The 25917-nt window shown below is 44.4% G+C and overlaps 1 protein-coding gene across 2 annotated transcripts in view; it reads left to right on the top strand.

The window, feature by feature from the left end:
* sema5ba (sema domain, seven thrombospondin repeats (type 1 and type 1-like), transmembrane domain (TM) and short cytoplasmic domain, (semaphorin) 5Ba) overlaps positions 1-25917 on the top strand; it is a 531708-nt gene that overhangs the window by 438997 nt on the left and 66794 nt on the right. For both annotated transcript variants that reach the window (XM_059967676.1, XM_059967677.1), the window contains 2 exons: positions 14566-14709; positions 23481-23628. In XM_059967676.1, the coding sequence (XP_059823659.1) occupies positions 14566-14709; positions 23481-23628 (292 nt within the window). The remainder of the gene's footprint in view (positions 1-14565; positions 14710-23480; positions 23629-25917) is intronic.

A 25917-nucleotide genomic window follows, 5' to 3' on the forward strand; every position in this document is an offset into this window, starting at 1 on the left:
AGTGGGTGAGTCTGGGATTAAAGGGCACAGTCTCAAGATAGAAGGAATTTCTTTAGGCAGAAGGTGATGTACTGTATCTGTGGAATTCATTGTCATGGACAGCTGTCGTGGCCAAGTCATTTGGTATATTTAAAGCAGAGGTTGATAATATTCTAGATTAGTCAGGGTACCAAAAGGTTATGGGGAGAAGGCAGGAGAATAAATCACTCGTTATGGAACGGTGGAGCAGACTCGATGGGCCAAGTGGCCTAATTCTACTCCTATGTTTGATTGTCTTATGGTGCACTGTAAGAGGGATATTTTTGTTAAGAGACATTAAACCAATTGTTTGTTTGTGCTTTTGAGAAGTTGCCAGAAGTCCTGTGGCAGTTGGTTTAAAGGATACAAAGATAATTCTTCCTGCTGCCTGAGTGAATTTTTGCACTTGAAACATTACTAAAAAGGAGTAGGTCTGGTCATTAATCACATCGGTGTGATGGATTGTTGCTTCAATAAAGTCATCTTGCATTTATTGTACAACAACAACTACTAAAACTTTCATTCTTTTTAGGTCCAATTACAGCAACTTCCCTTTGGATTTTCACCCCGTTTAGGAACCATGGCCTCTTTGTTATTTGGTGGTCTCCAGTCTGGACAAGATACAAAATCCCACCCTACCTACACTCACAGGCCAGTTTATTGTGTACCTCTTGTAACTAATAAAGTGGTCACTGAGTGTATGTTCATGGTCAGATGAACTAATTGAGTATTTTGCATCAGTCTTCACTGTGGAAGACACTAGCAGCATGTCAGATGTTGAAGGGTGCGAGGGAAGAGAAGTGAGTGCAGTTACTATTACAAGAGAAAAGGTGCTCAAAAAGCTGAAAGAACTAAGGGTACACAAGTCACCCAGACCAGGTGAACTGCATCCTAGGGTTCTGAAAGAGGTAGCGGTAGAAATTGTGGATGATCTTTCAAAAATCAATACACTCTGGCCTGGTGCCAAAGGACTGGAAAATTGCAAACGTCACTCCACTCTTTAAGAAAGGAGGAAGGCAGCAGAAAGGAAATTATAGACTGGTTAGCCTGACCTCAGTGGTTGGGAAGATGTTGGGATCAATTGTTAAGGATGAGGTTATGGAGTGCTTGGCGACGCAGGACAAGATAGGACAAAGTCAGCATGGTTTCCTTCAGGGAAAACCTTGACTGACGGACCTGCTGGAATTCTTGGAGGAGATTACACATAGGATAGATAATGGGGATGCAGTGGATATTGTATATTTGGACTTTCAGAAGGCCTTGTTACTGACATGTCTAGAGCATTGGCTGATTGGTAGGAGGCAGCAAGCAGGAATAAAAGGATCTTTGTCTGGTCGGCTGTCAATGACTAGTGGCGTTCTGCAGAGGTCAGTGTTAGGACCGCTTCTTTTTATGCTGTATATCGATGTTTTAGATTATGGAATAGATGGCTTTGTTGCCAAGTTTTCAGATGATACAAAGATTGGTGAAGCGGCAGGAAATGTTGAGGAAACAGGTAGGTTGCAGAAGGACGGAGACAGATTAGGAGAATGGGCAAGAAAGTGGAAAATAAAATACAACGTTGTAAAATGCCTGGTCATGCACTTTGGTAGTGGAAATAAATGTGCAGTCTATTTCCTAAACGGGGTGAAAATCCAAAAATCTGAGATGAAAAGGGACTTGGGAGTCCTTGTGCAGAAAACCCTAAAAGTTAACTCGCAGGTAGGGTCAGTGGTGAGAAAGACAAATGTAATGTTAGCATTTATTTCAAGAGGTCTAGGATATAAGAGCAGGGATGTGATGCTGAGGCTTGAAAGGCACTGGTGAGGCCTCACCTGAATAATCCTGAGCTTGATAGGTTCTTGAATAGACATGGCATCAAAGGTTACAGGGAGAAGCTGGGGAGTGGGGCTGAGGAGGGGAAAAAGGATCAGCCATGATTGAATGGTGGAGTAGACTCGATGGGTCAAATGGCCTAATTCTTATATAGAAAATCTACAGCACAATACAGCCCTTTGACCCACAACGTTGTGCCAAACATGTCTCTACCTTAGAAATTACTAGGCTTAACTATAGCCCTCTATTTTACTAAGCTCCATGTACTTATCTAAAAGTTTCTTAAAAGACCCGATTATATCTGCCTCCAGAATGTGATGCCAGCAGCCCATTCCACGCACTCACCACTCAGTAAAAAAATTACCCCTGACATCTCCTCTGTACCTACTCCCCAGTGCCTTAAACCTGTGTCCTCTTGTGGCAACCATTTCAGTCCTGGGATAAAGCCTCTGACTATCTATACAATCAATACCTCTCATCATCTTATACACCTCTATTAGGTCACCTCTAATCTTCCGGTGCTCCAAGGAGAAAAGGCTGAATTTACTCAACCTATTCTCATAAGGCATGATCCCCAATCCAGGCAACATCCTTGTAAATCTCCTCTGCCTGCACCCTTTCTATGGCTTCCATATCCTTCCTGTAGTGAGGCGACCAGAACTGAGCACAAGTGGGGTCTGGCCAGGATCCTATATAGCTGCGACATTACCTCTCAGCTCCTAAACTCAGTTCCACGATTGATGAAGGCCAATACACCATATGCCTTCTTAACCACAGAGTCATCCTGCGCAGCAGCTTTAAGTGTCCTATGGACTCGGACCCCAAGATCCCTCTGATCCTCCACACTGCCAAGAGTTTTACCATTAATGCTATATTCTGCCATCATATTTGACCTATCAAAATGAACCACTTCACACTTACTTGGGCTGAACTTCATCTGCCACTTCTCAGCCTGGTTTAGCATCCTATCAATGTCCTGCTCTAGCCTCTGACAGCCCTCCACACTATCCACAAAATCTCCAACCTTTGTCATCAGCAAATTTACTAACCCATCCCTCCACTTCCTCATCCAGGTCATTTATAAAAATCATGAAGAGAAGGGGTCCCAGAACAGATCGCTGAGGCACACCACTGGTCACTGACCTCCATGCAGAATATGACCCATCTTCAACCACTCTTAGCCTTCTATGGGCAAGCCAGTTCTGGATCCACAAAGCAATGTCCTTTTGGATGCCATACCTCTTTACTTTCTCAATAAGCCTTGCATGGGGTACCTTATCAAATGCCTTGCTGAAATCCTACACTACATCTACTGCTCTTCCTTCATCAATGTGTTTAATCACATCCTCAAATAATTCAATCAGGCTCTTAAGGCAGGACCTACCCTAGACAAAGCCATGCTGACTTCTCCTAATCATAATATACCTCTCCAAATGTTCATAAATTCTGCCTCTCAGGATCTTCTTCGTCAACTTACCAACCACTGAGGTAAGACTCACTGGTCTATGATTTACTAGGCTTACTCTACTCCCCTTCTTGAATAAAGGAACAACATTCGCAACCCTCTAATCCTCCAGAACCTCTCCCATCCCCATTGATGACACAAAGATAATTGCCAGAGGCTCAGCAATCTCCTCCCTCACCTCCCACAGTAGCCTGGGGTACATCTCATTCGGTCCCAGCGACTTACCTAACTTGATGCTTTCCAAAAGCTCCAGCACATCCTCTTTCTTAATATCTACATGCTCAAGCTTTTCAGTCTGGTGAAAATCATCACTACAATCACAAAGATCCTTTTCCATAGTGAATACTGAAATGAAGTATTCATTAAGTACCTCTGCTATGTCCTCCAGTTCCATAAACCTACCCACTGTCACACTTGATAGGTCCTATTCTTTCACATATTATCTTCTTAATCATCACGTAAAATGCCTTGGAGTTTTCCTTAATCTTGCCCGCCAAGGCCTCTCATGGCCCCTTCTGGCTCTAGTTTTCTTCTTAAGCTCCTTCCTAGTAGCCTTATAATCTTCTGAATCTCTAACATTACCTAGCTCTCTGAACCTTCTATAAGCTTTTCTTTTCTTCTTGACTAGATTTATTACAGACTTTGTACACCGCAGTTCCTGTACCCTATCATAACTTCCCTGTCTCATTGGAACGTAGCTATACAGAACTCGACACAAATATCCCCTGAATATTTGCCACATTTCTTCCGTGCTTTTCCCCAAGAACATCTTTTCCAATTTAAGCCTCCAACTTCCTGCCTGATAACCTCATGATTCCCCTTACTCCAATTAAACGTTTTTCTAACTTGTCAGTTCCTATGTCTCCAATGCTATTGTAAAGGAGACAGAATTATAACCATATAACAATTACAGCACAGAAACAGGCCATCTTGGCCCTTCTAGTCCATACGGAACGCTTACTCTCACCTAGTCCCACTGACCTGCACTCAGCCCATAACCCTCCATTCCTTTCCTGTCCATATACCTATCCAATTTTTTTTTAAATGACAAAATCAAACCTGCCTCTACCACTTCTACTGGAAGCTCATTCCACACAGCTACCACTCTCTGAGTAAAGAAGTTCCCCCTCGTGTTACCCTTAAACTTTTGCCCCTTAACTCTCAACTCATGTCCTCTTGTTAGAATCTCCCCTACTCTCAATGGAAAAAGCCTATCCACGTCAACTCTACCTATACCCCTCTTAATTTTGAATATCCCTATCAAGTCCCCCCTCAACCTCCTACACTCCAAAGAATAAAGACCTAACTTGTTCAACCTTTCCCTGTAACTTAGGTGCTGAAACCCAGGTAACATTCTAGTAAATCTTCTCTGTACTCTCTCCTATTTTGTTGACATCTTTCCTATAATTCGGTAACCAGAGCTGTACACAATACTCCAAATCTGGCCTCACCAATACCTTGTACAATTTAAGCATTACATCCCAACTCCTATACTCAATGCTCTGATTTATAAAGGCCAGCATACCAAAAGCTTTCTTCACCACCCTATCCACATAGTGATTATGATCACTATCACCAAAATGCTCTCCCACTGAAAGATATGACACCTGACAAGGTTAATTTCCCAATACCAAATCAAGTACAGCCCCTCCTCTTATAGGCTTATCTACATTTGTGTCAAGAAACCTTCCTGAGCACACCTAACAAACTCCACCCCATCGAAACCCCTTGCTCTAAGGGTCGCCAACCTGTCGATGGCGAATGACTGGTTGATCTTTGAGACTTTCTCCGTAGATCCTGAAAAAAAAAGAAAAATAAATACACAAATACTGTTGAGAGATTGTTTCTGGGTTGCGAGGTTTTAGTTCCGTTCTTTCTGCCTAGTGCGCATGCGTGTAGCTCCCCCGTACTACACAGTGTACTTCAGTGGTCCCCAACCACCGGGCTGCGAGGAAACGATAGAGTCAGCTGCACCTTTCCTCATTCCCTGTCATGCCCACTGTTGAACTTGAACCCACGAGAGGTCATCAGTCACCTAAATGCAGGGACACCCTCGCGCCAGGGATCACTGGTTGGCCTTGCGCGGCCAGCAGGAAATGCTGTTGCTGCTGGCCTGGAGCACGGACAGATGGGCGCTGCCTTTAAACCTGTTTCACACACCGAATGTTTATGGGGAAACCGGTGATAAAATATTTGCAGACGACCTAATTCAGGCTCAGGGTTCCGTAAGTAACAGAGCAGCTATCATGCTGCGATCTACTGAAACAAAATTTTGTTGGCCAATAGATCCTACAAGGAAGGCAGGCGTGCCCTGTCTCACTCCTCGCTCGGTCAGTCACTCTCTCCGGACTGCGACCGCCATGGGCCTGGCCCGGGGATCTCTGGCCATGACCTTGCCCTCTCACCCCACCCACAACCAGCTGCACCTGGCCAAAGCGTCTGGTGGTGGGTGGGTGGGAAGCTGGAGTTCAGGCCCGGAGGCTGTCTAATGAGGCAATGAAGCCCTCAAACCTGCTTCGGTACCCTGAGTCCAAGCACCCTGCACTTAGAGACAAACCCGCTGAGTTTTTTCAGCGGAAAAAACGTGAGCAAGCGGGACAGAAGCTAAGTGCTGAGAGCCACGAAAACTAAATTGCGGAATAGACTGGACATAAGGAATCTGCTTCGAGTATCGCTGTATTCCGGTCATGCTTAACACCCCCCCTCCCCCCCTCCATCGGCCGGTCCTCAAGAATATTGTCAATATTAAACTGGTCTGCGGTGCAAAAAAGGGTGAGTAAAGGGTGTTTATACATTATCTCTACTTCTGGGTTGTGGGGTTTTACTTCTGGTCTTTTCTGCCCTGGTGCGCATGCATGTAACTAATCGATCTGGGGTCGATCTTGCCTTTTACTAAGGCCGAAGTAGGGGATCTTGGGCTTACAAAGATTGGTGACCACTACTCTAGGGAGATGCCAATCAATATTTGGGAAATTAAAATCTCCCATCACAACAACTCTATTTATTATTACACCTTTCAGGATCTGTTTTCCTATCTGCTCCTCGATATCCCTGTTACTACTGGGCGGCCTATAAAAAACACCGAGTAAAGTTGTTGACCCCTCCCTGTTCCTAACCTCCACCCATAGAGACTCAGTAGACAATCCCCCCATAGCGTCCACCTTTTCTGCAGCTGTGACACTATTTCTGAACAACAGTGCCATGTCCCCACCTCTTGCCTCCCTCCCTGTCCTTTCTAAAACATCTAAAACCTAGCACTTGTAGTAACCAATCCTATCCCTGAGCCAAATCTCTGAAATGGCCACATCATATCTCCAAGTACTGATCCATGCTCTAAGCTCTTCTGCTTTGTTCACAACACTCCTTGCATTAAAATAGACACACCTCGTCCCTTCTCTATCACCTGCCTATCCTCCCTCACACTATCTACAAGCTTTCTCTATTTGTGAGCCAACATTCTCTCCCCCAGTCTTTTCAGTTCGGTTCCCACCCACCAACAATTCTAGTTTAAACTCTCCCCAGTAGCCTTAGCAAACCTGCCTGTCAGGATATTGGTCTCCCTGGGATTCACATGCAACCCGTCCATTTTGTACAGATCACTCCTGCCCCAAAAGAGGTCCTAATGATCCAGAAATCTGAATCGCTGCCCCCTGCTCCAATCCCTCAGCCACACATTTATCCTCCACCTCATCCTATTCCTACTCTCACTGTCATGTGGCACAGGCAATAATCCCGAGATTACTACCTTTGTGGTCCTGCTTCTTAACTTCCTTCCTAACTCCCTGTAGTCTTCTTTCTGGACCTCTTCCCTTTTCCTACCTATGTCATTGATACCAATATGTACCATGATCTCTGGCTGTTCTCCCTTCCACCGCAGGATATCGTGGACCCGATCGGAAACATCCCGGACCCTGGCACCTGGGAGGCAAACTACCATCCGTAGTTCACAGCATCACCTGTCTGACCCCTTAACTATAGGGTCCCCTATAACTACTGCCTTCCTCTTCCCTACCCTTCTGAGCCACAGGGCCAGACTCTGTGCCAGAGGCACGGCCACTGCCGCTTCCCCCATGTATGCTGTTCCTCCCCCACCCAACAGTACTCAAACAGGAATACTTATTGTCAAGGGATACTCTCTAGTACCTGACTCTTCCCTTTCCCCTTCCTGACTGTGACCGACTTGTCTGTCTCCTGTGGTCCTATGTGACCACCTGCCTATAGCTCCTCTCTATCACCTCCTCACTCTCCCTGACCAGGTGAAGGTCATCGAGCTGCAACTCCAGTTCCACATAGTAGGCTTATTCAGAAAGTCAGAAGGCATGGGATCCAGGGAAGTTTGGCCAGGTGGATTCAGAATTGGCTTGCCTGCAGAAAGCAGAGGGTTGTGGAACTAAACAGTTGATGCCTTGGGCCGTGACCCTTCATCAGGAATAGGGAGATTGCCTCGTGTGAAGTATAGTGTCCCACTGCTAAAAGTACAATGAGATGTCTCAGCTGAGAAGTCAAGCACTGGTGATAAACGCAAGACATTCTGCAGATGTTGGAACTCTTCAGCAACACACACAAAATGCTGGAGGAACTTAGCAGGTCAGGTGGCATCTATAGAGGGGAATAAACAGTCAATGTTTCGGACCTCTAAGTCCTGATGAAGGGTCACAGCCTGAAACATCAGCTGTTTATTTCCCTGACAGACCTGCTGAGTTTCTCCAGTATTTTGTGCGTGCTGCTCACAGACAGACAGGCTGTTGAAGAGGTATTTGATACACTGGCCTTCATCGTCAGGCCAGTGAGTACAGGAGTTGGGGTGTATGCTGCAATAGTACAAGATGATGGAGAGGGCGCACCTGGAATATTGTGAATAATTTTGGATACCTTGTTATAGAAAAGACATCATTAAGCTAAAAAAAAGTGCAGGGCAGATTTACGAGGATGTTGGCAGGACGTGAGGGCCTGAGTTGTAGGGAGAAATTGAACAGGCTAGAATCTTATTCCTTGGGAGCACAGGAGACAGAGATGTGATTTTATAAAGGTGAATATATCATGAGGGGCATAGATAGGGCAAATGCACTCAGTTCTCCCCCCCCCCCCCCACAAAGTTTGGAAATCAAAAACCAGAGGGCATATAAAATGCTGGAGGAGCTGAATTCCTGTAGCCTTTTGTCTGTGTTGCTTGGACTGTCCCAGGCTTGTCAACAGAGGGAAGAAAATAAACTGATAGAATATCCTCATTGTCGAGCACATGGCTTCTGTGAAAGAAGAAAGAAAAATAAACACCAGCTGGTTTTCATTCTGAATTGAAATGTTTTCTGTCTGTAGCAAGCTCAGCGGACACCTTCAATTAAGTCTGTACCATGCATCTGCTGACAATTATGGCTGATGTCAATCATATTATGTTTATCACCAGTTAAGGGACTTTTAAAAAAATTGTTAATTGCTGTAACAGCCAACGAAATCCTTATGTATCTTTTGCTGCTGAGTTTCATCTTTAGCCAACAGCACTCTGGAATTTGTGTGCACAATAGCCCCTTGCTCCCCTGCTCCCTCCCCCCACTGTGTCCTGCCCCACAGCCTGCCTGCCTCTCCTTGTCACAGGCAGAATGGAGCCTTGCATTGGCTGGGAGCAACATCTCACTGCTGAAGCTCTCAGTAATCCTGCCAGGTGTGCATTGAGCAAATCGGCATCTATTCTCAAAATGGTGATTGATAATCTGTCACAAGCACAGACATCAAAGGGAGATTGTGTGTGCAGCTCTTGGAGGGTTTGCTAGGGATGATTATTTTCAGTCTTCTGTTTGACATGTGGAGGCAGGCTCCATCGGCAAGAGGGAGAGGAGCCCAACTAGTGAGCCCAGTGCTGCAAAGGGAATGAAGGAACCTGCACTTAGTTGCAACTTTGGGGTATCCAATAATCTTTTGCAGCCAATTACCTGAGCAGTAAGGCTGATCAATACCACTATTAACCCAACCCACACCCCCCACCACTACTTTATCATTTCCTGTTAGAGTCACCTTATGTACAGACACTCCTGTGCCTAGCATCAATTTATAGACATACAATCAATCTATGTGTACTTAGATTTATTAATCATTAAGAAGTAGGCCCTTTGACCCATCTAGTCCATGCAAAAAACACTTAAGTTGCTTAGTCCCATCAACCTGTGCCAGCACCATAGCCCGTCATCCATGTACCTATCCAAACTTATCTTAAATGTTGAAGACGATCTTGAATGCATCACTTGCACCGGCAACTCATTCCACTCTCTCGACCCTCTGAGTGAAAAGGTTTCTCCTCATGTTCCCCTTAAACTTTTCAATTTCACCCTTAACCCAGGATTTCTGGTTGTAGTCTCACCCAACCTCAGTGGAAAAAGCCATCTTGCATTATCGTGCTTCTTGCATTGCCTATCTATACCCCTCATAATCTTAGAAACATAGAAAACCTACAGCACAATACAGGCCCTTTGGCCCACAAAGCTGTGCTGAACTTGTCCTTACCTTAGAACTACCTAGGCTTACCCATAGCCCTCTATTTTTCTAAGTCCCATGTATCCATCCAGGAGTCTCTTAAAAGACCCAATCATTTCCGCCTCCACCACCACCACAAGCAGCCCATTCTACACGCTCACCATTCTGCGTAAAAAACCTACCCCTGACATCTCCTCTGTACCTTCTTCCAAGCACCTTAAAAATGTTCCCTTTTGTGCTAGCCATTTCAGCCCTGGGAAAAAGCCTCTGACTATCCATGCCTCTTATTATCTTGTACACCTCTATCATGTCACCTCTCATCCTCCAAGGAGAAAAGGTGGAGTTCACTCAACCTATTCTCATAAGGCAACATCCTTGTAAATCCCCTCTGCACCCTTTCGGGTCTGACCAGGGTCCTATATAGCTGCAACATTACAACTTGGCTCTTAAACTCAATCCCATGATTGATGAAAGCCAATACACCATATGCCTTCTTAACCACAGAGTCAACCTACGCAGCAGCTTTAAGTGTCCTATGGACTCGGACCCCAAGACCCCTCTGATCCTCCACACTGCCAAGAGTCTTGCCATTAATGCTATATTCTGCCATCATATTTGACCTATCAGAATGAACCACCTCACACTTATAGACAATAGACAGTAGGTGCAGATGTAGACCATTCGGCCCTTTGAGCCTGCACCGCCATTCTGAGATCATGGCTGATCACCTACTATCAATACCCGGTTCCTGCCTTGTCCCCATATCCCTTGATTCCCCTATCCATAAGATACCTATCTAGCTCCTTCTTGAAAACATCTAGAGAATTGGCCTCCACTGCCTTCCAAGGCAGTGCATTCCAGACCCCCACAACTCTCTGGGAAAAGAAGTTTTTCCTTAACTCTGTCCTAAATGACCTACCCCTTATTCTCAAACCATGCCCTCTGGTACTGGACTCTCCCAGCATCTGGAACATATTTCCTGCTTCTATCTTGTCCAATCCCTTAATAATCTTATGTTGCAATCAGATCTCCTCTCAATCTCCTTAATTCCAGTGTGTACAAGCCCAGTCTCTCAAACCTCTCTGCCTAAGACAGTCTGGACATCCCAGGAATTAACCTTGTGAATCTATGCTGCACCTCCTCTACAACCAGGGTGTCCTTCCTTAACCCTGGAGACCAAAACTGTACACAATACTCCAGGTGTGGTATCACCAGGGCCCTGTACAAATGCAAAAGGATTTCCTTGCTCTTGTACTCATCTGGGTACTTACCTGAGTTGAACTCCATCTGCCACTTCTCAGCCCAGTTTTGCATCCTATCAATGTTTTCCTGTAACCTCTGACAGCCCTCCACACTATCCACAACACCTCCAACCTTTGTGTCATCAGCAAGTTTTCCAGCCCACCCCTCCACTTCTTCATCCAGGTCATTTATAGAAATCATGAAGAGTAGGGGTCCCAGAACAGATCCCTGAGGCACACCACTGGTCACCGACGTCCATGCAGAATATGACTGGTCTATAACCACTAATTGCCTTCTGTGGGCAAGCCAGTTCTGGATCCTTACTTTCTCAATAAACCTTGCATGGGGTATCTTATCAAATGCCTTGCTGAAATCCATATACACTACATCTATGGCTCTACCTTCATCAATGTGTTCAGTCACATCCACAAAAAATTCAGTCAGGCTCATAGGGCATGACCTGCCTTTGACAAAGTCATGCTGAATATTCCTAATCATATTATGCCTCTCCAAATATTCATAAATCCTGCCTCTCAAGATCTTCTCCATCAACTTACCAACCACTGAAGTAAGACTCACTGGTTTATCATTTCCTGGGCTATCCCTATTCCCTTTCTTGAATAAGAAAACAACATCCGCAACCCTCCAATCCTCCGGAACCTTTCCAGTCCTTTTTGATGATGCAAAGATCATTGCCAGAGGCTCAGCAATCTTCTCCCTCGCTTCCCACAGTAGCCTGGTGTACATCCCGTCCGATTCCGGTGACTTATCCAACTTGATGCTTTCCAAAAGCTCCAGCACATCCTCTTCCTTAATATTTACATGCTCAAGCTTTTCAGTCCATAATGAATACTGAAGCAAAGTATTCATTAAGAACCTCTGCTATCTCCTCTGGTACCATATACACTTTTCCATTGTCACACCTCATTGGTCCTATTCTGTCACGTCTTATTCTTTTGCTCTTCACAAACTTGTAGAATGCCTTGGGGTTTTCCTTAATCCTGCCCGCCAAGGCCTTCTCATGGCCCCTTCTGGCTCTCCTAATTTCATTCTTAAGCTCCTTCCTGCTAGCCTTATAATCTTCTAGGCCTCTATCATTACCTCATTTTTTGAACCTTTTGTAAGATCTTCTTTTCTTCTTGACTAGATTTACAACAGACTTAGTACACAGGGTTCCTGTACCCTACCATCCTTTAACTGTCTCATTGGAATGTATCTATGCAGAACCCCACACAAATATCCCCTGAACATTTGCCATATCTTGTATATCTCAATCAAATCTTCTCTGAATCATCTGAGGAATACAGTGCTAACCTGTGCAGTCTTTCCTTATAATTCAGTTCCTCCAGCAACAGCTTTGTAAATTTTCTCTGTACTCTTTCAACCTTGTTCAGATCTTTTCTGTAGGTAGGTGACCAAAATTGTACACAATACTCCAAACTAGGATTCACCAATGTCTTATACAACTTCAACATAACATCCCATCTCCAGTACTCAGTACTTTGATTTATGAAAGTCAATGTGCCAAAAGCTTTCTTTACAACCGTATGTACCTGTGAAGCCACTTCAATATATTATGGGCCTGTATTCCCAGATCCATTTATTCTAGCACACTCCTCAGTAGCCTACTGTTCACTGTGTAAGACCTACTCTGATTGCAAATTGTCACCCTTATCTGCATTAAATTCTATCTGCCATTTTTGATGTTCTTTAAAATTATGTTCTTAATCTTATTGTGTTTTTTTTTTGTGCTGCACTGGATCCAGAGTAACAAGTATTTTGTTCTCTTTTATTGTGTACTGAAAATGACATTAATCAATCTTGAATCTTGAACCTCTAGAACTGTAGTAATTGCTTTGATTTGAGGAAACTCGTGGCCACTTTAGTGCATAGAAAGGCCCCATTAATCGACATTTTAACATTGTGCAGAGTGGAGAGGAAATTTTCTATACAGGTGGACTGTCACACCCTGTCTGCTGCTGGTGTGGATGATTTAAAGATGAGCTTTATGTGCCACATGTACATCGAAACATCAGTGAAATGTGTCATTTCTGACAATGGCCAACAGTCTGAGAATGTGCTGGGGGCAGCCCACAATGTTGTCACACTTCTGCTACCAATGTAGCATGTCCACATGCCAAAGTAGCTAACACTTACTAACCTGATGATGAGGCTTCATTCATTGTTTTGCCATATCGTGCTGGGTAAATAAATAAGACAAAAAGTGGGCAAACTTTTGAGGTTCTGAAGAAGGGTCTTGTCCTGAAACATCAAATATTTATTTGTTGCCTGACCTGCTGAGTTACTCCAGCATTGAGTGCGTGTCTCCCTGGATTTCCAGCGTCTGCTGTATCCCCCGTGTTTAAAATAGTGAGGTGGGCTCATGGACCATTCAAAAATCTGGTGGCGAAGGTGGAAAGGTTGTTTCTAAAACACTGAGTATACAACCTCAAAGTCCTTTCCCCTGATGGTAGTAATGAGGAGAGGGCATGTCCTGGATGGTGAGGAACCTTAATGATAGAAGCTAACTTCTTGAGACACCACCTTTTGAAGACGTGGAGAAGTGTGTTCCTGTAATGGAGCTGGCTGAGTCTACAGCCTCTTGTGGTCCTGTGCATTGGAGCCTCCACACCAGGCAGATGCAGCCAGTGAGAGTGCTCTCTATGGTACATCTGTAGAAAGTTAAACGTATGCTCTCCAGTACAAGACATTTCAACTCGGGGGAAAAGATACTGGCTCTCTGCTCTTTGTTTCTCATAATTGTATAAGCTTCCATCAGATCTTTCCTTGGCCTCCACCACAACAGAGAAAACAACACAACCTTTCCTTATAGTTTGTGCTCTCTAACTCCTCTGTACCCTTCCAAAGCTAGTGTGTGTGTGTGCATGCATGTGAGTGTGAGTGTGTGTGTGTGTCTATGGGTGTGCATCTGTGTGTGTATGTATGAGTGTGCATCTGCGTGTGCATGTGTCTGGGTGTGTGGGGCCCTGTGTGTGTGTGTGTGTGTGTGTGTGTGTGTGCATGCATGCACGTGTGTGTGTATGTGTGCGCATGTGTCTGGGTGTGTGGGGGTCTATGGGTGTGTATGTGTGTGTGTGCATGCCTGTGTGTGTTTGTGTGTGTGTGCATGTGTGCGCGCACATGTGCGTGTGTCTGCGTGCGTGTGTGCATGTGTGTGCGTGTGAGTGTGCGTATGTGTGTGTGTGCGTGTGTGCCTGTGAGTGTGAGCGTGTGTGTGAGAGAGTGTGTGTCTGCATGTGTGTGTGCATGTGTGTATGTGCGTGCATGCGTGCATGTGTGCATGTGTGTCTGTGCCTGTGTGCATGTGTGTGCGTGCGTGTGTGTGTGTGTGCATGTGTGTGTGTGCCTGTGTGTGCATGCCTGTGTGTGCATGCGTGCGTGTGTGCATGTGTGTGTGTGCCTCTGTGTGTGTGTGTGTGTGTGTGTGTGTGTGTGTGTGTGTGTGTGTGTGTGTGTGTGTGTATATTTACATGTGCATCCTCCCTGAAGCTCCTCAGACCTAAAGATGACCCTTCTGTCCTCTTGTGCTTTCTCCTAAGGAATGGAGGATGGACTTCCTGGGCATCCTGGGCTCCGTGTAGTACCACCTGCGGAATTGGATTCCAGGTACGACAGCGTTCCTGCAGCAATCCCACGCCACGCTATGGAGGAAGAGTGTGTGTCGGACAAAGCCGGGAAGAGCGGTAAGGTTTACAAATTCCATGAGGGAGGGAGGGGGAGAGAGAGAGAGAGAGAGAGAGAGAGAGAGAGAGAGAGAGAGAGAGAAGTAAGAAAAGAGGGGAGAAGTAGGAAAGAAAAGGGATGAGAGGCAGTGGTGACTGAAGGAAGAAGGGATAAGAGAAGCTGGGAGAGGATAGATGGAATCAATGGATGGAATGGAATGAGATGGCAGAGAGAGAGAGGAGAAAGGAAGGGGAGGAGGGGTAGAGAGGTGGAGATAGGGAGAGATGAAGTGGAAATGGAGAAAAGAAAGTTGGTAGGGAAGAAATAAGAGAAAGAAAGATTCAGAGGACAAAGAGAAAGGCTGGGTGGGGAAGGAGAGGGGAAGAGAAGATTTAAGACAGAGTGGGCAGAGGAAAAAGACAGTCGCTCAATTGCATTAATTGTTCCTTTCGGTAGTTCTTGTTCACTACTGATTTATGTGAGTGAATAAAATTCATATCTGTGTCTTGCCATGGAATTTTGCCCACGGCCTTCACCCAGAGAATTGACTGATAGACTGATAATGCACAATCAGCAGGTTGGAGCTAAGAACTGCTTGAACACTCCCCCGGTTATTGCTGGTCTGACTATATTGGAAATGAAATTGGTTTATTATTGTCATATGCACCAGTAAAAGCTTGTCTTACATACTGTTCATACAGATCAAATCATTACAACAGTGCATTGTACAAGGTAAAACAATAACAGAATGCAGAATAAAGTGCAACAGCTACAGAGAAAGTGCAATGCAGACAAACAATGAGTGCAAGATCATAATGAGGTAGATTGTGAGGTCAAGAGTATATTTTATCAGACTAGGGAACCAGTTAATGGTTCTATAACAACTAAAGAAGCTGGTGGTGCATGGCTTCTGTATCTTGTTCCCATTGGGAAGCGAGACAATAGTGAGTGTCCAAGGTGGGCAGGCCTCTGATTATGTCAGCTGTTCTACTGAGGCAGCTAGAAGTATCTAGTCAGAGTTTGTGGAGCAGGTCTGCTTTTGAGATATGTTGGGCTGTGTCCACAATCCTGCAGTTTCTTGCAGCCTCGTGCTTGATAGGATGCTTTCTCAGTAGTCGAAGACTAATCAAATTCCTTTAGCTTCCTGAGGAAGTAGAGTTGTTGGTGTGCTTTTTCAGCCTTGGACCAGGTGATGTTCCCTCCTAAGAACTCGAAGCCTTCAACCCTCTCCACCTCAACACAGGAGCATGTATACCACCTCACCTTTTTGAAGTCAATGACCAACTCTAGTGTTTTGATGGCATCGTTGTTGGCATGATACAATTTGTCTAAGTTCACTATCTGCTTCCTGTTCTCCAACTCATCATTATCTGAGATACAGCCCATCATGATGTTGTTATCTGTAGACTGGTAGATGGATTTAGAGCAGATTCTGACCTCACCATTTTGGATGTACAGAGAGTAGGGTGGGGGGTGCTGAAGGTGCAATTTGTGGGGCTTCAGAATTTAGATTAATTATGGTGGAGATGTTGCTGCCACCAGAGGTCAGAGTATGTGTGCTTGTGAGATGGGTAAATGTTTGAATAATGTAAGTGGAGGCAGCTGTAAGATGGCAGTGTGTTTGTACAGAGGGGTCTTTACAGGGGCAACTATAAATGTCTACTTTAAATATTTATGACTGCAAGATATTGTTGGACTTTAAGAACTTCAAGTACTGCAGGTCTATGCCATCGGCGAGTTGCTCTTGGTGAAAGAGCTGTAGGAGATGGACTTGGTGTGGACCCTGTTGCATTGGCATTCTACCAGCGGGTGATTGTCTAAATCAGTTTTTTTTTGTGATTGCAAGATCCTGTTGGACATTGGTAATTTGGAATGCTACAAGTCTGGTTCACTGGTTTATTGGCGGGACCGACGAGGGGAGCTGCGTGTCATTAGTTGCAGCATGGTCTAGGCTTCCAGCCACAGCTGCCCAGGAAAGAGATGTCGAGTTGGTGCCCTTTGGCAGTGTGGCAGTTGGTGTCAGTGCTGCCCCCCCAGTGTTCACTGGTGGAATGCAAGCCATCTTACCAACAACATTGATGGATTCAGGGACTTGGGCTACATTTCTTTGTGTGACTGCGTGTTTACTGCTATCCTATTTGGGCTATATGTGCCTTGTGCAGTATATGACTTTATTAGTTAGGTCTTTATTCTTTGGAGCATAGAAGGTTGAGGGGGGACTTGATAAAGGTATTTAAAATTATGAGGGGAATAGATAGAGTTGCCGTGGATAGGCTTTTTCCATTGAGAGTAGGGGAGATTCAAACAAGAGGACATGAGTTGAGAGTTGGGGGCAAAAGTTTAAGGGTAACACGAGGGGGAATTTCTTTACTCAGAGAGTGGTAGCTGTGTGGAACGAGCTTCCAGCAGAAGTGGTTGAGACAGGTTCGGTATTGTCATTTAAAGTAAAATTGGATAGGTACATGGACAGGAAAGGAATGGAGGGTTATGGGCTGATTGCGGGCCAGTGGGACTAGGTGAGAGTAAGCGTTCGGCACGGACTAGAAGGGCTGAGATGGCCTGTTTTCGTGCTGTACATGATTATATGATTATATGACTGTTGGTACTCTGTTTTGCACCGTGGCCCCAAAAGAATGCTGTTTTGTTTAGCTGTATTCATGCGTGGTTGAATGATGACCAAACTTGAACTGGAACTTGTGATATCAAGGCTCTGAACCACAGATGAAAATAGTAGAACTGAAGTCATTTACAGTGACAATTGCTTAAAAAGGGCCTGAAGAATCATTGGGGACCCCAACCACAAACTGTTCCAGCTGGTACCATCTAGGAAACAGTACTGTAGCATAAAAGCCATGACCAACAGGCTCCGGGACAGTTCCTGGCCTTCTCCCAGTAACATTTGATGCCATGTCCATTCAAGAACCTTTCAATCTTAAATACACCCAACAACCTGGCCTCCACAGCTGCATGTGGCAACAAATTTCACAAATTCACCACCCTTTGGCTAAAGAAATTTCTCCACCTCTGTTTATCCTAAGACTGTGCCCTCCTGTCCTAGACTCTCCCACCATGGGAAACATCCTTTCCACATCTTCTCTGTCTAGACCTTTCAACATTCGAAAGGTTTCAATGAGATCCCCCTTCATCCTTCTGAATTCCAGCGAGTACAGACCCAGAGCCATCAAATGTTCCACATATGATAACCCTTCCATTCCTGAAATCATCCTTGTGAGCCTTCTCTGGACCCTCTCCAAAGCCAGCACATCCAATGCCCAAAGCTGTTCACAAGACTCAAGGTAAAGTCTCAGCAGTGCCTTATAAAGCCTCAGCATCACATCCCTCTTGTATTCTAGACCTCTTGAAATGAATGCTAACATGACATTTGCCTTCCTCACTACCGACTAACCTGCAAGTTGACCTTCAGTGTGTTCTGCACAAGGACTCACAAGTCCCTTTGCATCTCAGATTCCCAGATTTTCTCCCCATTTAGAAATTAGTCTGCACATTTATTTCTACTACCAAAGTACATGACCATGCATTTTCCATCATTGTATTTCATTTGCCACTTCCTTGCCCATTCTCCTAAATTGTCTAAGTCCTTCTGCATCCTATCTGTTTCCTCAACCCTACCTTTTATTCCCACTCACTGCCTCCTACCAATCAGCCAATGCTCTAACCATGTTAGTAATTTTTGTGTAAGGCAGAGAATGATAGGATCTTGATTGGTAAGGGGGTTAAGGATCACAGAGTGAAATTGGGAGAATGAGGTTGAAAAACAATCATCCATGATTGGATGGTGGTACAAACTCTATGTCCTGAATGGCCTAATTTTGTCCTCATGGAGCAGTGGCCAATTGGACATCAGAAGCTTGAGAAGACATAGCTCATTCAGGTCCGCTAATTGAGCAGAAAATGTAGCAACTCATAGCAGTTTAGTGTTTGATCAGCAGCCAGTCAGCATTGGGGATTGATTGGCAAAAACAAATTAAAGTAAGGCATGGGCAAGTGGAGCGGCCATCATTGGAGTGGTCAGAATTAGAGTGGGGATTTTGAGGCTATAGCTCTTCGAGGATTCAGCAAGGAGAGGCAAAAATATCTGTAGGTGAAATTGTGGGGAATTTCTTTCCCCCTACAAGTTATTGTTTTTCCTCCTTTGTATTTGCTCAGTTAGAACAGTAGAGATGTCATGCAGGATAGTGGAATGCTCCTGTTTAGGGATGTGGGAAGGCAGGGAGACCTTCAGTGTCTCTGATGTGTTCTCTTGTGAGAATTGGATCCAGTTTCAGTTTCTAACACTCTGCGTTAAGGAGTTGAAGCTGGAACTGGATGAACTCCAGATCATTTGGGAGCTGAGAGAGGGTGTATATAAAGGGAGAGGGAGAGGGGAGGGGGAGGAGGGAGGGGGAGAGGGGGAGGGGAGAGAGAGAGAGGGAGATATACACACACTCAAGGTGCAGGACATGGGAAACTGAGTGACTGTCAGGAAGGGGAAAAGGGTTAAACAGCCAGTGCTGAGTACCCATGTAGCCATCCCCCTCAACAGCGCTTTGGATACTGATGGGGGGGCCGGGGCGCAGGGATGACCTAGCAGAGGAAAGTCACAGCGCTCAGGTCTTTGGCACTGAGTCTGCTTCTGAGAAGTAAAGGGGGAAGGGTGATGAAGCAAGCTGTGGTGATAGGGAATTCATTAGTGAGGGGAACAGAAGGGAGGTTCCATTGATGAGAACGAGCTTCTCAGATTGTATGTTGCCTCCTGGGTGTCATGGTCCATAATCGAGTCTTCTGCATTCTAAGTGAAGGGGGAACAGCCAGAGGTCATGGTCCATTTAGGTACCAATGATATACAGTAGGTAGGAAGAGTGAAGAGATTCTGAAAGGAAGTTCAGGGAATTAGGTGCTAAGTTAAAGGGCAGGATCTCTGGGGATGTGATCTCAGGATTGTTACCCATGTCATATGCTAGAGAAGCCAGAAGTAAGAAGATTACACAGTTTAACACTAAGGAGTTGGTGTAGAAGGGAAGGCATCAGATTTTTGGATTATTGGGCTCTCTTCCAGGGAAGATGGGACTTGTACAGAAGAGACAGTTTGCACCTGAACTGGAAGGGGACAAAGATCCTAGCTGCAAGGTTTGCTAGTGCTGCACGGGGCAGGGGTGGTTAAAATAGAGTTTCAGAGGGATGGCAACCAGAGTGCCAGAACAGATAGTGGAGGTTGAGGAGCCAGATGTTAAGACCTCAGACAAAATCAGGATTCAAAAGGTTGAGCATGAAGCAACTGATGTTCTGAGCTGCGTATATTTCAATGCAAGAAATATTGTAGTAAAGGCAGATGAGCTTAGTGTATGGATCAGCACATGAAATTATAATATTTTATTGCCATTAGTGAGACTTTTTGCAGGAGGGGAGGACTTGGATCTCAATATTCTGGTGTTTTAGATGCGACAGAGTGGGAGGGATAAGGGTGGTATTGCTAGTCAGGGAAAATATCACAGCAGTGCTCCGTCAGAACAGACTGGAAAAATCATCTAGTGAGGCTTTCCGTGTGGAACTGAGGTATACGAAAGGTATGACCACATTAATGAGGCTATATTATAGACCAATAGTCCGCAGGATTTAGAGAAACAAAAAGATTGCAGTTTGCCGCAAGAAACATAGGATAGTTATAGTAGGTGATTTTCACTTTTCACATATTGACTGGGGCTCCCATACTGTAAAAGAACTAGATGGAATAGAATTTGTCAAATGTGTTCAGGAAAGTTTCCTTAATCATGTCATAGAAGTCCAGATGAGAGTGTGTGCAATACTTTGTGTTCTATAAGGGAATGCAAAAAAGCAGGAGACAGAAGTTTGTATATGGGAACGCTTTGCATCCAGTGATTACAATGCCATAATTTTCAATGTAAGTATGCAAAAAGATAGGTCTGGTCCATGGGTGGAGATTCTAAATTGAAGAACAGCCAATTTTAATGGCATCAGATATGGCAAGTGTGGATTGGGACAGTTCGTTATCTGGCAAAGGTGTACATGTCTTCAAAAATTAAATTTTGAGAGTGCAAAGCTTGTATGTGCCTGTCAGAATAAAAGGTAAAGATAACAGGTGTAGGGGATCTTGGTGTTCAAGAGCTATTGAGGCTCTGGTTAAGAAAAAAAAAATGAAGGTGCATCACAGGTATAGACAGATTGGAACAAATGAGTTAATTATGCAGTCATGGGAGGAGAATTAGGCCATTCAGCCCATCGAATCTGCTCCACGATTCCATCCTGGCTAATCCCAGATCCGACTCAACCTACTGTTCACTGTGGAAGACCTACCTTGGTTGGTCCAACTGAATTGCAACACCTCACACTTGACTGCATTAAATTCCATCTATTTTTTCAGTCCATTTTTCCAACTGGCCCAGATCCCACTGCAAGCTCTAATAGTCTTCCTTGCTAGCCACTACACCCACAATCTTGACGTCAACCTCATTTGTTATCCACATTATCAACCAGATAGTTAACATAGATGACATACAATGAAGGACCAGATCCCTGTGGCAATCCACTAGTTCCAGTCCTCCTGTCTGTGAGACAACTTCTCTACTATCACTCTCTGGCTTCTCCTGCAAAGCCCATGCCCAATCAAATTTACAACCTCATCCTGAATGCTGACTGATTGAACCTTCTTGACCAACCTCCCATGTGGGGCCTTGTCAAATGTTTTGCTTGAGTCTATGCAGACAACGTTCGCTGCCTTGCCTTCATCAACTTTACTGGTAACTTTCTCGAAAACCTCCATAAGATTGGTTAGGCACTATCTATCATGTATATTTTTTATAGGATTTTCCTCATCTTCTATATTTCAAGGAATAAAGACCTGTTCAAGCCAACCTCTCCCTGTAAATCTGGCCCTCTAGTCTTGGCAACATCCTTGTAAAGTGTTTCTGTGCTCTTTCCAGTTTAACCAGATCTTTCCTATTACAAGGTGACTAAGTTGTACACCATACTCCGTGAAGCTTCACCAACGGTATATACGACTGCAACATTATGTCCTAACTCCTAAGTTCGGTGCCCTGACCAATGAAGCCAGTGTGCCAAACATCTTTTTTTGACCTTCCTGTCTATCTGTGATGCTGCTTCAGATTCAGATTTCATCTGTGATGCTGCTTCAAATATCATACATTTGCGTTAACAACCAACATAAAGTAAGGATGTGTTGGGGGAAGCCCGCTAGTGTAACCACGTATTCAGGTGCCAACATAGCATGCCCACAATGTTCAGCAGGCCACCTAGAGGCCTCTGGGTCTCCAGTGGACTTGCAGATCCTGCACTTTGGCCATTAGGGCTTGACTTCCAGACTTCCAATTGACCTCGAGCTTCAAATTCGAATTCTAAGCACCCCAAATTCGAATCCTTGAACTCCAGACTCGTCAGGGACAGGACCCTAAACTCCAGGTCTTGAATTCCATTCTCTGGGTGCATTAAAGAATTTTTTATGACCTCACTGGTTTAAAATGCTTTAAAGATCTTTTTATCATCACACAGACATGGGCTAAGTTAGGTGTCCAGAAAGTGGAAACCACTCTTATTAACCCTAATGCTGCAGTACTGGATGTCAAGGTCACCACTGCTGCAGGAACTCACCTAATCTCAGCTTCTCAGAGTATAGAACAGCACATGGGAAATGAACCATACATTAATCTTCAGCCATGGACTGATGATCTACATCTATGAGATCAAATTCCAGGGCCTCTGGGGAATCTGAATTCAATTAGTTAAATGATGTGGAGGTAAGATCGAGTGAAGTAGCTACGGATTGTCATTAAAACCCCACTAATATATTACTGTTCTTCAGAGATGAATGTCTGCAATCTTCCCATGGATACGTGAGACAATGCAGAATGGGATCGAGTCTATACCATTCTCTGAAATTTATTTTATTTTATTTAAGCATACAGCGGAAGCAGACCCTGCCAGGCCAGCACTCCTGCACCAGCCATTACACTCAAGTGAATAATTAACCTACAAACCTGTATGTCTTGGGAATGTAGGAGGAAACCAGAGCACCCAGAGGAAACCCATGCAGTCACAGACTGGTGGAAGTGAATATAGTTTGCTGGCACCAGAAGCTTTATGCTAACTATACCACTTCAAATGGTCCAGAGGGATAATTTGCAGGACCATAAATGCAGTGTTGCTATGGAGTCATAGTCTGAATCATCTATTATCATTGACTCCCATGATGCGAGATTTGTTCTTTTGCGGCAAAAGCACTATAAATTACAAAATAAATAAATAGTGCAAAGAAAAAGGAATAAGTTCATGTTCATGGGTACATGGACCATTGTAAAATCTGATGGCTGAGAGGAGCTGTGGGTCTTCAGGCTCCTATACTTCCTTCCTGATGGTAATAAGGAGATAGGGCAGAAATGGCTAATATGAAAGGCATAATTTTTAAGGTGGTTGGAGGAAAATATAGGGGGTGGGGAGCCAGAGACTAGTTTTTATGCAGAGTGGTGAGTACATGAAATGCCCTGCCAGGGGTAGTTGTACAGGCAGGTATTTTAGGGGCATTTAAAAAACTCATGGAGGATTAAAAGAAACAGAAGGGCTATATCTGAAGAAAAGGTTAGATTGCTCTTAGAGTAGGTAAAAAGGTCAACACAACATCAGGGGCCAAAGGGCCTGTACTGTGCAGTAATATCCCATGTTCCAAACTAAATTAGAGGCTGAGCCATTGTTAGCATCCATGAGATTTATGGAAAGCAAGGTTTAAAATGCAATTTGTAAAATCACTCTCCTTCCTTTTCAGGTTTTGCAATGAGAACACTGCCTGTCCATCGCCCATCTTCTGGTCCAGTTGGGGCCCATGGACCAAATGCAGTGCTGACTGTGGTGGAGGGATGCACCTGAGACAGAGGACCTGCCAAAATGGGAACACCTGCCCAGGTTGTGCTGTGGTACGTAGCAAGGACCTCCTCAGTGGAAAGTGTTCAATCTATCATTGTCCAGCCACCTCCCCACCAATCCCATCCCCTGAACCTCAGCTGCTGGGAAACAAGGCCGTAGACTGGGTGCCAGGAGTAGTCAGCAAGAAAATGGACTAAGATATTGGTTGAGGAAGTAAAATCACCATCTCGCTAGGACCTTTCAACATGTCCAATTGCTCTAATAGAAACATAGCAAACCTACAGCACAATACAGGCCCTTCAGCCCACAAAGTTGTGCTGAACATGTCCCTACCTTAGAAATTACTAGGGTTACCCATAACCCTCTATTTTTCTAAGCTCCATGTACCTATCCAAAAGTCTCTTAAAAGACCCGTTTCTGGCAGCCCATTCCATGCGCTCATCGCTCTTTGCATAAAAAACTTACCCCTGACATCTCTACCTACTCCCCAGCACCTTAAACCTGTGCCCTCTTGTGGCAACCATTTCATCCCTGGGAAAAAGCCTCTGACTATCCACACGATCAATGTCTCTCATCATCTTATACGCCTCTATCAGGTCACCTCTCATCCTCTGTCGCTCCAAGGAGAAAAGGTTGCGTTCACTCAACCTGTTTTCATAAGGCAACATCCTTGTAAATCTCGTCTCCTCCCTTTCTATGGTTTCCACATCCTTCCTGTAGTGAGGCGACCAGAACTGAAGTGCATTCAAAGAGATGTATAATCTATTTTATAGGACAAACATTTAAGGCAGGGAATAAAAGGTTCTTAATTAGTAAGGGAGTTAAGCATTATAAGGAGAAGGTGAGAGAACAGAGTTGAAAAAATATCAGTCATGATTGAATGGCGGTGCAGACTAAATGGGCAGATGGCCTAATTCAACTTCTGTATCTTATGGTTTTACACTGGCAGCAAAATGGTCTTTTGTTTTAAGAGATAAAGCATGGTAATAAGCCCTTCCAATGCTCAGTTGCACCCATGTGACCCAATAACCAACTAGCTTTTACATCTTTGGAAGGTGGAAGGAAACCACAGTCATGAGGAGAAAACCTAAGAACTCCTTACAGACAGTGACAGGAATTGAGCTAGGGTCACTTGCGCTGTAATAGAGTTATGCTAACTGGTACAGTATGGTTGGCTGGATACCTTCCTTGTGGTGAGATGGGACATGTAGCCTCATCTCCCTCTATTTTAATTTAGAACATGGAGCATTGCAGCACAGTACAGGCCCTGAAACCCACCATGTTGTGTTGATCTTCTAATCTACTCTAAGAGCTCCCTTCTCCTCCCCTCCCTCCTCCCTCCCCCTCCCCTTCTCTCTCTGTATCTATCTCTCTATCTCTATCTCTCTCTTTCTCTCTCTGTATCTGTTTATGTCTATCTCTCTCTTTCTCTCTCTGTATCCCTCTCTCTATCTATCTATCTCTATATCTCTATCTCTTCATCTCTCTATCTCTCTCTCTCTCATCTCTTTTTTTCTTTCCATACACTTTCAGGAACAGGTCAGCTATCCTATCATTGCAGTTGGCTCTTGTTTATGGTTGTTAGACAAAGACCTACACTTTTCATGGGCTTGACAATGTCTCCCCTCCCAGCAGAGAGCTCTGTCTGTTCCTGGTCCAATCCCATGGAACTGTAAGAGATACCTTGACTTCCATTTCATAGGAGCTAACCACCTCTGTTCAGGCAAATCCGTGTTGGATTTTGATATTCAAACCTGACCCAAAAAGTTTTAAGTTTGGAATTTTGGCCTTTATTCATCTAAAATAAGAACGATGCAATTTAAGGAAGAAAATACAGAGAAGTCAGGTCGCTAATCATGTGGGGATGTCTGTAATGAATCCACACTTCCATTCTAGGGAATGTGTAATAAACCCAAGAAAGCAAAAGTGAAAGGATCTTTGAGGAAGTGCTGGCGGAATTCTAAGAACGCATCCATTATAAAAATGTGCTGGATTGGATAGTAAAGGTTAGCAATATTTTCTGAGAGAAGAGAAATAGATACAACAGGGAGTTGTTCTGGAATATTGTTCCCAAGATCTTTGCTAAACCTGTTTGAACTTTTACATTTAAGGAAACTAGAATGCTTTTACACATAGATTACCTATAAGTAAGATTTTTTTGAAACCTACATTCTTTTTAAAATAGCACACACAAATTGCTGCAGGAACTCAGTAGGTCTTGCAGCATTTATGGAAATGAATGAACAGTTGATGTCTTGGGCTGAGACCCTTCTTCAGAAACACTCTTTTTAAAAACTTTTTGATAGAGCGGTATGAATTCTCAGTACAATATACAGTAT

This window comes from Hypanus sabinus, chromosome 4 (genome assembly GCF_030144855.1).
Source record: "Hypanus sabinus isolate sHypSab1 chromosome 4, sHypSab1.hap1, whole genome shotgun sequence".
In the NCBI taxonomy this organism is placed as follows: Eukaryota; Metazoa; Chordata; class Chondrichthyes; order Myliobatiformes; family Dasyatidae; genus Hypanus; species Hypanus sabinus.